At 43.7% G+C, this 12061-nt stretch overlaps 2 protein-coding genes across 2 annotated transcripts in view; both read right to left on the bottom strand.

Moving 5' to 3' along the window:
- The window catches only part of csf3r (colony stimulating factor 3 receptor), a 22318-nt gene extending 10500 nt beyond the window's left edge, over positions 1-11818 (bottom strand). Inside the window, exons 1-2 of the mRNA XM_011605080.2 lie at positions 11719-11818; positions 5039-5173 (exon numbers count right to left, since the gene is read on the bottom strand). Coding sequence (XP_011603382.2) covers positions 5039-5142 — 104 coding nt within the window. The 5' untranslated portion in view covers positions 5143-5173; positions 11719-11818. The remainder of the gene's footprint in view (positions 1-5038; positions 5174-11718) is intronic.
- Positions 1675-2950, bottom strand: LOC105416612 (uncharacterized). The gene is made up of 3 exons (XM_011605082.2): positions 2829-2950; positions 2706-2764; positions 1675-2634 (listed from the first exon to the last, which is right to left on the bottom strand). The coding sequence occupies exons 1-3, from the start codon at positions 2855-2857 to the stop codon at positions 1883-1885; spliced, it is 840 nt and encodes a 279-aa protein (XP_011603384.2). The 5' UTR covers positions 2858-2950; the 3' UTR covers positions 1675-1882.
- Positions 11819-12061: the final 243 nt, after the last annotated feature.

Genomic DNA, 12061 nt, shown 5'->3' on the forward strand with positions numbered 1-12061 from the left:
ATATAACTAGCGTTTGTTACAATCAGAATTGTTTCAAGGCGCTTTCCAGAATCCCAGGGCCTGACCCCAAACAAGCAACAGGAAGAAACCTTGAGCAGGACCAGGCTCAGGACCCTCCTACTGATGGCCGGCTGGGTAGAGAGAGAGGAGAGGAGAGGAGGGAGGACAGGTAGAGGAGAGAATAGGCAGGAGAGGAGAGGAGAGGAGAGGGAGGAGAGGAGAGGAGAGGAGAGGCATAGATCAGGCAAATACATTAATAATACAAGCTGCTGGTATGTAGAGTAGGTCAGCAGGGTCGGAGGTCAGTAGGTCACTATACAGCTATAAAGGCAGCTAGACCTGTTGATGAATACAGAGGGGGGGAAGGGGAGAAGCAGAAAAACTACACAAGAAATACCATCACTGATAATACAAGTTAAATGACTTTGCATCTATGGTTTTCATTTTCTGATTCAGTTGGAATCATCTGCCATCACTTCCTCTTTAACCTCCACCATAGCTTGGCTGTGGTGTATCACAGGGCTCGTTGTGGGTTTCACTTCGCGGCTCGGTCGCAAAACACTGAGAGACCACGAGAGGAGAGAAGGGAGGGTCGGCCGGCCCTGACAAGGTGCTCCTGCTCCTTACACACACCCAATCCAGCCCTATCTAAAAGCTGTCACCCGCTGGCTGCAGAATGGAATTGACTATTGATTTCCTTCCTATCACAGGTCAGTGGCGATGGCAGGAGTTAGTGGGCTGGCTGAGAGGCAACCTGTGGAGAGGAGGGAGGCACCAGGAGGAAATACACAAACGCACATGCACAAGCACACGTTTCAATGCAACGGGCCAGGACTGTTAGCTGTTAGCTTAGCCAGTATCACACCAAAAAGAATCCTTCCCAAGGACCAAAAAAAGAAACCAAAAAAATGCTCTGTGACAAATAACTTAAAGTGAAACTTGAAGTCAGTCCGTCAGTTGTGAAAGACCCTGCAGTGTTATGGCACCGATGAACACCATTAATCAGGGACCTATTTATGGTTCACTGTGCTATTTTCTTTATTTCCATCTCCTTGTATAGCTGCTACTGTGGCTCTAGAACATTGTTCTGGTACCGTTATTGGTTTAATTATCTTTTTAACCTTTAAATGACCAAACCTTAGCGCGTGTGCAAGTGAGGATTAGCACCTCAGCGAGCACACATCCTCCATGGAAACAGGCGCTCTGAATATATGGAATTATCCGCAGCTGAAAGTTAATTTACTTTAAGGTTTAAACATTAAATTCTGTTGAGGAAATGGGCTTAATACTAAAAACTCTTAGAGGCAACAGTGAGGAATACATTCAAAACAAAGTCACGAATAAAGGATTAAAGGTTTGTATCATACATGTCATATAGTCAATTAAAGGCATTCTAATTTATTTTACTTTTGCATCTAATCAAATGGAGACAGCAGGGCAATCACACAATTATCAGAAACTTTAATTTCTCATCAGAAAACAAAACTCCAACATCAAGGTTACCTGTAGAATTTAATAATCATCTTGACCACCAGCAGACAGATTATGGGATTTGTGACGGGCTCACCCTCTGTTAATGTGGCACCTGAGAATATTTACCCTTCACCGCCAACAGGTGGCACTCTAGTAACATCCAGAATTCAGTGAACACAAGTGGGGAACGGAGACACTTCAGCCATTTAGAATTCTGTTTATTGTGTAACGGCACCGTTTTAAAGTGAAAGTGAAGCAGCAACCCTGGATAAGTTGGACAAAGTACAGGGGAAAAAAAATAAAAAATGTAGCAACAAAATGCAACAGCTTTTTAATCCCAAGAACAAAATGCCTTCCTGTCAGCTTTTACAATTCCTTCTATTTGATAAGACAACCGAGGAAGACCAGCTTAGCTGGACCTGAATTTAGTCCCCACATGTCTAATAATAGGGTAACGTTGCATAAACAGTTGGACATTCTCGCTCGGGACCCGAATGCTTCTCATCCAATCGAGAGCAGGACTACGACTCAGCGCCGGGATGCGGTCCCTCTCGGCAGAGCCAGCTGATCCAGGGGCAGCCACCTCTCGTCCAGGGCCGTAACCAGTTAGATCCCTGCGGTAAAGGCCTTGACCCTGGCTCTGAGGGAGCGCGAATCCGCTCCAAAAAACGCCATGTCTATTTGGGGCAGACTCATCAACAACAAGGTCGTGCTCACGGTAGACAAACGAGCCTGGTTGAGTTTGACCTTGAGGATCCCAGCTCGCAGCGCTGGACTGACCAGGGGCTGCAGGCAGAACAGAAGGGGCCGCATGCTTGACCCCTTGAAAATTGAACTTGCGATTAATAACCGGGCGTCCTCTGGGAGGCCACGGCGCCGGATCTGCGGCGTATTGACTTTGAACTTGGTTGGAAGTTCCACGGCTCAGCGGAAACGTTGATTCCGAGCCCCTGGGGTGGGCTTGCTCATGGATTCCCTCATCCACAGATCTCACCCCTGGGTGATTCTCACCATAGGAGGCCATCATGGGTTTAACCGCAGCCCCTCTGTGCTCCTCATGACTGTAAGGCTGAGATCCTGACGCCATTTTACCAGTGCGCGGCCCATAGTGAGCTGTATGGTAGCCTCCTGGAAACTCCAACCCCATAGCAGCAGCGTAAGCTACAGCAGCAAAAAAATAAATAAATCATGAAACGTGTCCCGTCATTCAGGTTGTTCTTTAAACAACATACCTCTTGCTTTTTTAGCACAGTACACACCTCCAGCCGACACGTGGCCAAAGAAAACAAGGCTAAAGGTGACAAACAGCGTTAGCCAAACAGCACCGAGCGTTCCGAACAAAACAGCTAAAATACCTGAGCAGAATCACCAGAGCTACACCCATCCCTGCGCTCGCGTCAGCATATACATCAAGATGACACGCGCCTGTCCTGACCTCTTTTACAGCCTCACAGCTGATGCAGGCATGATTTCCTAATTACAGACAGCTGGTTGTCACAGACACCCAAGCCCGAACCAATGAATCCAGTCAGCCACTAGCAAATTGCTTCATTAAAGGCCGCGCGGCAGCAGCGGCGCTCCAGCAATCGTTCTCCTTTATTCTGCACCTCCGTGCGTTAAACATGCACGTTCAGAGGGTGGATGCAATAACAATCAGTAGTTAGCTAAACACTGCGCTCAGCAACCTACACGCAGTAGCGCAAGAGAGCAGCCCAAACCCAGAATTTAAGAGCTTTTTTTTTGGTCTTCTTGGTGAAAGTCCCATGAAAAGGCTGCAGAGTTGCTCACAGCCTGGGAGTTCAGCAGGTGTGCTTCCGAAAACCTCCTTTCACATGCTTTTCTCTCCCCAGAGCTCAGACAGAAAGGAGTGGTTGTCGGTCTGAAACCTTCTCCGTCTCCTGGGTTCTTCATCGCTTCTCTGACCCAGATTCTTCTCCCCCAACTGTTCACTTGGTTCAGACAATCAGCTGTAAGAAGAGTCCTGGTTGACCCAAACTTCTTTCATATGATACTTTGTTTTTTTCCTCGTCTCTGAGCTCTTCAGGCAGTTCTGTTGTCTTCTTGGATCCCAGAGTCTGAATTCATCTGATATTTCAGTTTGAATTTATTTTATTAATTTGCAAAATTCGTAAATTCGAAATTTGAGCTGAGTGTCGTCGAGGCTTGGCCTTCAGAAATCTTGGAAAACAATAGAACCATATTGACCTAAAAAGGAAGGTAGAGTGCCCTTTTTTATCATTTTAACATTTATAAAATATGGAAGAAAACATTTAGAAAATATTTATGTACTGAACATTGAGAAGCAGGAGGCAGGGGCACAGCTCAGGATCCAGGCAGGCTTAATGCCTTGCTAGAGAAAGCATTTCATAATTCACTCTGACTTCTTTTCAGGACTGTGAAGTTAAACGCAGGCTTAATTTATTTCTGTAATTGCAAGTTCACCTTTACTCTAAACCCATCATTTACTAATTAGTAGCTCCTAGCGTCATTTAAAATGACGCAAAGCAAGTGATGGAGCTTAAATTACAGGGTAAAAAAGGATTTTTAATGATCACAGAGCACCAACCGTTGCACAACTACAGACGAAAAACGTCTGTCTCTCAGTCTGCCTGTCTGTCTGCCTGCCTGTCTGCCTGCCTGCCTGTCTGCCTGCCTGCCTGCTGCCAAAGACGGACACGTGATGTCCTGATCTTTGGGTTTGGACTCATGCTAGTATCCAACAACCCCGAGTCGCACAGAACCCGGTGGCCTAACGTGTCAGCAAGGCATTTCGGCATTTCCAGGCGCTCCATTCGGACTTGATCGAATCGCTTAACACCCACCCTCTGGAGGTGTGTGTGTGTGTTTGTGTGTGTGTGTGTGTGGTGGCGGTTACGCGACGCCAAATCAGAGTGTCGGTGCTCCACCTCTCAACCTCAGGGTGACGGTGAGCCCTCACGCTCTGCTTCCATTATCCCCTCCGGGCCTCATTTGTGATGAGCGGGAGGTCTGCGGTGCCATTTCCGATGTTGACAGACTGAGCAGCCTCTGCGACTGCCAAACGACCAGTGAACTCTGACACGTGGCGCCACACCATCCTCCAGTAACGGCTGCTTCGGCCATAATGCGGCGGATAGCGCAAGGCTATTAGGGCCACAATTACACAGCTCATATTTGCTTTCTACTAATTTTCCCAAAGTCATGTAAATATAAATTAGAATCAATTAGGCTTAATAATCCACAGTCCTCGGTGGATTCACTTTAAAGCTCATGAGCACACAATCCAATTAAGAATGTTTATTGTTTAGATTGAAATGCGCAGCGTTCCGGTCTTAAACCCAATGCTCATATCAGTAAGCAATATTTTTTGTGCGTGGGCGTGTGCGAATATGAATTTGCTCCTATGTATATGAGAATCAGAGATAGAGAGTCTACTTCTTGTTTTGTAAAAGTCCAAACACACATGGCAACAATTCCTGATCTGAGGTAACCTGACCTCTCCTCAGAGGATAGCTCGCTCAGAATAGAATAGAATAGAATAGAATAGAATAGAATAGAGTGTGACCTCTTTGGAGATGCTGCTTACCTCGGTTCACCAGATGCTGACTGTAGACGCGGCCCAAGTGTGGGAGCTTGATCGGTCTTCACCAGCCAGAGCAGATCTTCACAGGCGTACATTTGGGGTACCATGCAGATAGGCAGGAAGTTGTCAGGGGAGCGCCTGAAGAGGTATAAGAGTAAGGAAGTGGGAAGTTCTCGTGGTTCTCTTGTGTAAAGAGCGTGAACAGAATTAGAATCAGCACACTCGTCTTTCCTGTGTTAAGGATGAGTGGGGGGCAGTAGAGGTACCTGGCACTCCACCAACCTCCACCAACCTCGGGTTTAGTTACAGCTTGGGCCTATGTGGACTTTACATGTCCTCCAAAGCAACTTCAGATGTTTCCTCCCACCATCCAAACACATGCACAGGAGCTCGTTTGGAGGCTTCAGACTCCGGGCCAAGTGGCCTGAATTTGATTTCCAGATCCAACTTTCTACTTTATAAGTGATTATGTAGCGGAGGCAGATGGTTGTGTATTTAAACTGAATCATTCATTTAAAGTGTCTCCTGTTCATCATCATCATCATCATCATCATCATCATCATCATCATCATCATCATCATCGTCGTCATCATCATAACATGGAATAACATGTATTATTTTTATTATGGAATGTATATTATTGGAAGTGGGATAAATTGGCAAGCGAATATCAGAAAATGAGCTGCAGTCTGTCTCCAGACTTGGACAAGGTCCGAAGGGGCTGAAGGGGACTGAAGTCCAGGAGGCTTCGCTGTCTGGATACAATCCAACATCGCTGTCATTCAGAAAGGGTCTCATCTTAAAGACAGATGGTCCGATCGTCATGTCCAGGCCCGCCCACAGCTCCATTGGAGATGCTGAGCGTCATGTGGAAGCACGAGCGTCTCGCTTCACTGTAGTGAAGAAAACCATCCTCTTCCGCCCCGCTGAAGTCCGCAGACGCCGAGATTTAACAGGTTTAACGACTGAGACGTTACGGGAGTGAATGAAATGGGAATTTCAACACAAGAGCACACAGCTGGCCTTTTTTTTTTGATATTCTACAGGAAGCTTTCAGCAATGTTACCACAGTAGCCTTTTCTTTTCATCTTGCAATCTTGAACACATGATAATTTCCTGAACAGTCTTGAGCAGTGGCTTCTCTTCCTTCAGCACACCCACTGCTGATCATTCAGTTTCCTCTGATCACTGGAGAAAACAGATCCTGAGCTCTTGTATCTCCCTGGAACACTGGCTGCCTCCGAAACATGAATGGCAATCGTTAAAAAGATGGACAAGAAAAGGGAAAAGGGAGGCGGGGGAAGCACAGGCACACAATGGGCAACGCGGTAAAGCGGTTTCAACGCCTGCTGCAATGAAAGTCTGGGAAGGATTGTGTGCAAGAAGAAGTGAACCATTTGTTTCCACGCTCCCAAATGAGAAAGCTCTCCAGACTCCAACTCATTTCCTTTGCATGTGACTTTCATCTTCAAGGCTTGCCTGCATCAGGCATGCTGAGCCCGCAATTTCAGACAACAATTAGTTTTGTCTTCTTTTTTTTGGTGGCTCATTTTTTTTTTTAACTCACTGAGCAGAGATGTTCTCTAGCGAGCTGTCTCTCTCCGCGGGACTTCCATAACAAAAGAAAAAAAAGTGACAAGACTCTAAGGACTGAAATATAATTAAAAGTGGCACTGACAGGATCCCAATTAGGAAAAGGAGCAGTCAGCAAGTAATGCTAATCATGTTGCAAAACAAACGCTCCATGTGACTGTTTCCAGCATTCGGACAGAGATTAGTTGTTGAAATCCAATCACCTGCCAGCGTTCCTTCGGATTAATGAACAAAACTGTAGAAGAAGGGCTTTTTATTATCATTATTATTTCTGCTTGAAAGTCATGTTGTTTTAAAACCCTGCATTCTTTTAAAAAAATATTTTGCACAGTTCTAATTAGGTATTTTCAGTTTTATCTAATTAAAAAGCAGTTGTGGAAGCAGAAATGGCCCCCTTAGACCCAGCCATATTTATTAATTTCATTTTCTTTCGTTATCTATCAGCATTATTCATGCAGACTGGTGGAGAATTTAAGAGTTCCGTCTTTCTTTTTTGAAGCACACCAAAAAACCAAGAAATTTTAATCACCCACAGAACAAAAACACTCCCATTTCAGACCATTTGTTGGGGTTTAGCATGTCGGTGAAACAGGATGGCTGAGTTGCTCTGAGAATACTGGACCTAAAACACGGCAATACAAAGCACATGTGTGGTGGGGGGGCTAATGAGAGGAAGTGGGGAAGGGGGGGGGGGTCAATTTTTAAACTTTTGAATGTCTGTGAAACTGCTCCTGTCATCCTCCACTCCCAGCTTCACACCCACACACACGTCTGTTCACAGGTAACACCGTTGCACCTTCATGGTTTTACTCCTTTCCCATCTGCTAATATCTGCTAACCATGTGCTAATATTTCCACCAGCTGTCACTGCGCATCAGCTTGAATATGACGACTGATTCTTCATTAGCTTCCATTTCTGCTTTGACGCTCTGCTATAAATGGTATTTTTAAAAACAGCCACTAAGAAAAATCCAAAACAACTCTAGTCAGGTGTCTTTATTAACTACAACTGTATCACCCTGTCTGTCTGTCCGTCCGTGTAGAAGCTAAGAAAATTGTGGATGCAATGAAGAACCACAGTCGACAAGGACTGAGGAGATGGAGCGGAGGACCATCAAGATTGAAAAGTGAACATGGAGGTAAATGAGGCTCTTCTCTAGTCACTGACACAGCAGAGAAAACTGAAGGAAAGACTGAGGGAGAATGAGTGAAGAACATTATTTCTGACAAAAGGGCTCAAAGGCAGCTCTGTTAATCCAATGAAGAGCTTCCTAAAACTGAGCTGAGGTGCTGACAGAAACCCACCTTTAGATCCAACAGATTCACCGAGCCCTGATGCCCAAAATGGACTTTAGCAAGCCTCCAAGATCCAAAATAGTGAATTTCCTAAACTACAGAACAAAAAAATGCCCCTGAAAGACAGTCCATGAAATAAAATCTAAAAGCAAGGCATGATTCATGACTACACAGTGGAAATAAGAGAGAGAAAGAGAGTAAAACCCTCAGGTGAATACTGTGGATGAACATTGTCATTTTATTATAATTGAACATCATGCAGTTGAACTTGTTTGGATTGAGGGATTTTACTATACTTTTACAGACATGGAACATTTATATCAGGAAACAGAGCATTACAAGTATTACATGACTTTTACCGCAACCTCACCCTCACCTCAGATATGCCAGAGCTGAAAGGCTGTAATAAAGGGAGCGTCAAAGGAACAGCTAATGAAAATTGATCAAAAAATGTCTAAAAGTGCATCAACTGCAGGCACCATGATGTACGACCACAGATATGTCGGCATAAAGGTTTTGCTCTCCATGTGTTTTTGCTACATCTTTGTGCTAACGTGAATCTAACGTGATCTACCAAAATAATCAGCACCTATAATAGCGAGTCACATTGCAATTTGAAATCATTTTAAGAACTAAATGGGGAGTCACACTGGGTGAAGCCAATTCAATTAAAGAAAGTGAAATTTAAACCGTATTTGCAACTTGTCAGGCTGGAATTTCTGGAAATCTCTCTTATCCCAATGTAGTTAAAACACTTCTAAATCATTGTCGTCGTCCCCATACGGATAGAAATCTTTACCCCAGATAGAAATCTACTGCTAACTTTAATGGATCTCATTGCTCCGTGTGTTGCTAAGGGCTATGGTACTCTCTGCTGACAGTGTAGGGGTAACATGTTACAAAAGAAATGAGTTTCAGTACTAGAATGTTCATGTAGAAAAAGAGTAAAATGTGTTTCTCACTATGTCTCACTGTATTACAGTGTTACAGCAGAAAGTGGGAAAGATGACGACTCTACTTTTTTAGAATGTTCTATTTGCACTATTTCAAATTTCTTGTCAGCTAAATCCTGGTTTGATCAAGTGAAAAGGCATAAAAAGATTCTTAATGATGCAGTCCTGTTGCTAAGGGTGTTGTCAATGACTAAAATTGGATCATTTTGTTGAGACTTGTGTTTGTGGAGGGATTTTCATAGTTTTTATTTCTTTTATTGTATCCTATCTGAATCATACGTCTCCATTTTTTACAGTACTCACAAATGTGCTAACACCTCACCGAGAAAAAAAAATTATGCATGCATGCATGTATGTATGTATGTATGTATGTATGTATGTATGTATGTATGTATGTATGTATGTATGTATGTATATGTACAACTGTACAGTGAAAGTACATTTATAGTTATTTTTGCATATTTGCAAACTCACGTGCACTGTTCAATTCTGCAGATGAAGGTGCAACATGGCCAGGATGAGTGGAACTCTAACCCATCACTCTCTGGTTGCTTTGATACGTAAAGAGTTTAAATTAATTTGAAAGCTATAATCTTTTCCCTTAAACATCCTGGGGCTGCTGCAGCTAATGCTGGTGCTGCCCATTTCTGCCACACAGTGTGAGCGAGGCTTCTCTGCACAGTCTTAAGTCTTGTCTTACATACAAAAAAGTGCCTTAGAGGCTCCACTGCCGAAGACATGATGAGAATCAGTCTTGAGCGGCCTTCTGTCGAGGAGCTCCATCCCACTCCTGCTGAGGACCACTGACAGCTGAGATGTTAACCTAATGATTAGACGACCCCCTAAGTATGATAGTTTGTCTGTCTATGATAGTAACTGGAACTGCAGAATTAGTAACAATACGCTTTGTCAAAGAGGTATAGATATAACCGCAAATCATCAACGAGAGTAAGACATTCTCTGCTGCAAGTAGAGCCTGATTGAATAATACATTTTGCAAAATACATTTGTAACGACAGCAACATTTCTGACAATCCAAAACTTATGAGTGCATGAGTAGACAGAGTTTGTACTGTCCGCCCCGCCTTGGTAATATCTAGTTTCGATTTTTCAACTCGTACTACCAAGCAGGAACACATTCGTGAAAGCAGCCACAGTTTGTAAAAGATTTAGGGATAGACACACATGCAGTTGCAACAGAGCTAGAGGTTACCTATTCCAGCTATGGACTGAACAACAAAGTGTCCAGATGTGTGACAGATAATGGGAGTAAGTTTGTAAAGGCATTGAAGGAAGTTTCATCAGTAGAAAGCCCAGTTTGAGTGTGTGGAAACCCAAATGAGGTAACATTTACAGACCTGCACAAAGGGCTCGCTGCTGCCACTGATGATGATGCTCAGAGCATTTGTGAACTGCCTCCCCACACCGTACCCTTAAGCTCGCTGCAAACAATGAAGTTGATAAATGGCCGGCATGTACTCCAGACTCAAGGGCTGCGAATTGTAGTGCTACAGGAAAACCTTCAGCACTGTGGACAAAAGCCAGCTGCTCCACTGTCCAGAGTACCTGGACGAGGTGGGTGGAGAAATAGATAATTGTTCCCACTGTAACTTGTTGGAGCTCATTCGATAGTGCTTATGCACGGATGACAAGGAGCACAAATTTCTCCAAGAATACCGTTTGTTCGTGAAACCCTTCAGAAGAGCATATTTTCAGCCAACCAGACGAAAGACTTTGTGAATGGAGAAGACCTGGCTTTTTCTGCTGGATCTGTTAAGTATTTATTTGGTGAAGGCAACTGAAAAGTAATCTGTAACTTATTACTGTACACAGAAATGAATAATTTAAAGACACTTTCAAGTAACTTACACGACTCTTGAAATATGTCTAGTTACATTTTAAAGGATATAACTGCAATAATAATGTATTTGCCAACGACCAAAAATATCCAAATAAGTGGTGAATAGTTCAGAACTAATGGACCAAGTCTGCAAATTTGTAAATCAGGTAAAGCATTACATCAAAAACATTGTATATTGCAGAAAATCTAATCAAACTATCAAAAATGGTCAAATATTGCCATGAGGGCCAAAGATTGGACGGTATTTTTTGTAAGAATTATTGCCACAAAGAAATCTCATCAAAGGAGCAAGAAAAATTGAATCGAAAAAAAAAAATGTTTTCAGAGGTCAACCAAGAACACACCATTTTAATAGGCGTCCTCTCACCAGGCGCCATTCATGCAGCCTTTCAAATGGAGGCTCTGCTCACATCAGAGCCATCTCTTATGTGCCATGTCGAAATGTCGATGCCCTCCCCCCAGTTTCCCGCTGCCTTGCACTCACACTAGAAAAGTGCACATTCCTCCACCACTCCTATCGTCATGTCGATGGCTCCCACTTTAATGAGTGTTTTTTCATTTTTTGATCAGTTTTCAGAGCAGTCCGTCGCTTCAGTTTTTAAAGCTGAAGCCCTTATGGATAGCGAGACTATGGTAGGTTCTCAGACAGACAAAAGGGACCTGTAAAAATTCACGAGAAATAATGTAAAGTAAAGGAAACTGCACCAGCTTGGGATAATGAACACATTATCCATTACTATTGCGGTGGCTTCCTTCCTTCGACATGATACCCATAATCTTATAAAAGAAAGTGGTTTACATTGAGAATCTTGTCAAGCGAACCAAGACACACTTGCCCCTGTGTCTGTATTCATTTATACAACATTGGGCACCAGTTCACACACATCAAACAACTGAGAGAATCCTAGACTGACGGTAATGGTGTTGATGACAGTGAAAATTACACCTGCAACATCAGTAAAGAAACCAAAGAAACTCACTTTGGTGGATCCCACCAGCAAGAGACACTCCATGCAGGGGAGGGGTGATCTACTTCACTGGTGGACAAGCTGAATCCTGTCTGGTAGCCTGGAGTGTGATGCAAGCCAGTCTCGGAGCACAGAATATAAAGCCATCCCCTGGCAAGAAATATTGACTTTCTATCAAATGAAAGGTTTTAAACTGGTGCTGTGGAACTTCACTGAGGCCTCAGGGGAAGGCCTCATGGGAAGGGAGCTCCTGACCGAGTAGGAGGTTATCTTGGAAACCGTGACCATTGTTTGGTGGCCAATGTCACAGAAATTCCAAATGACGCTGCTTTGTTGGGAAATCTGTCAAAGGTAC

This window comes from Takifugu rubripes, chromosome 7 (assembly GCF_901000725.2).
Source record: "Takifugu rubripes chromosome 7, fTakRub1.2, whole genome shotgun sequence".
In the NCBI taxonomy this organism is placed as follows: Eukaryota; Metazoa; Chordata; class Actinopteri; order Tetraodontiformes; family Tetraodontidae; genus Takifugu; species Takifugu rubripes.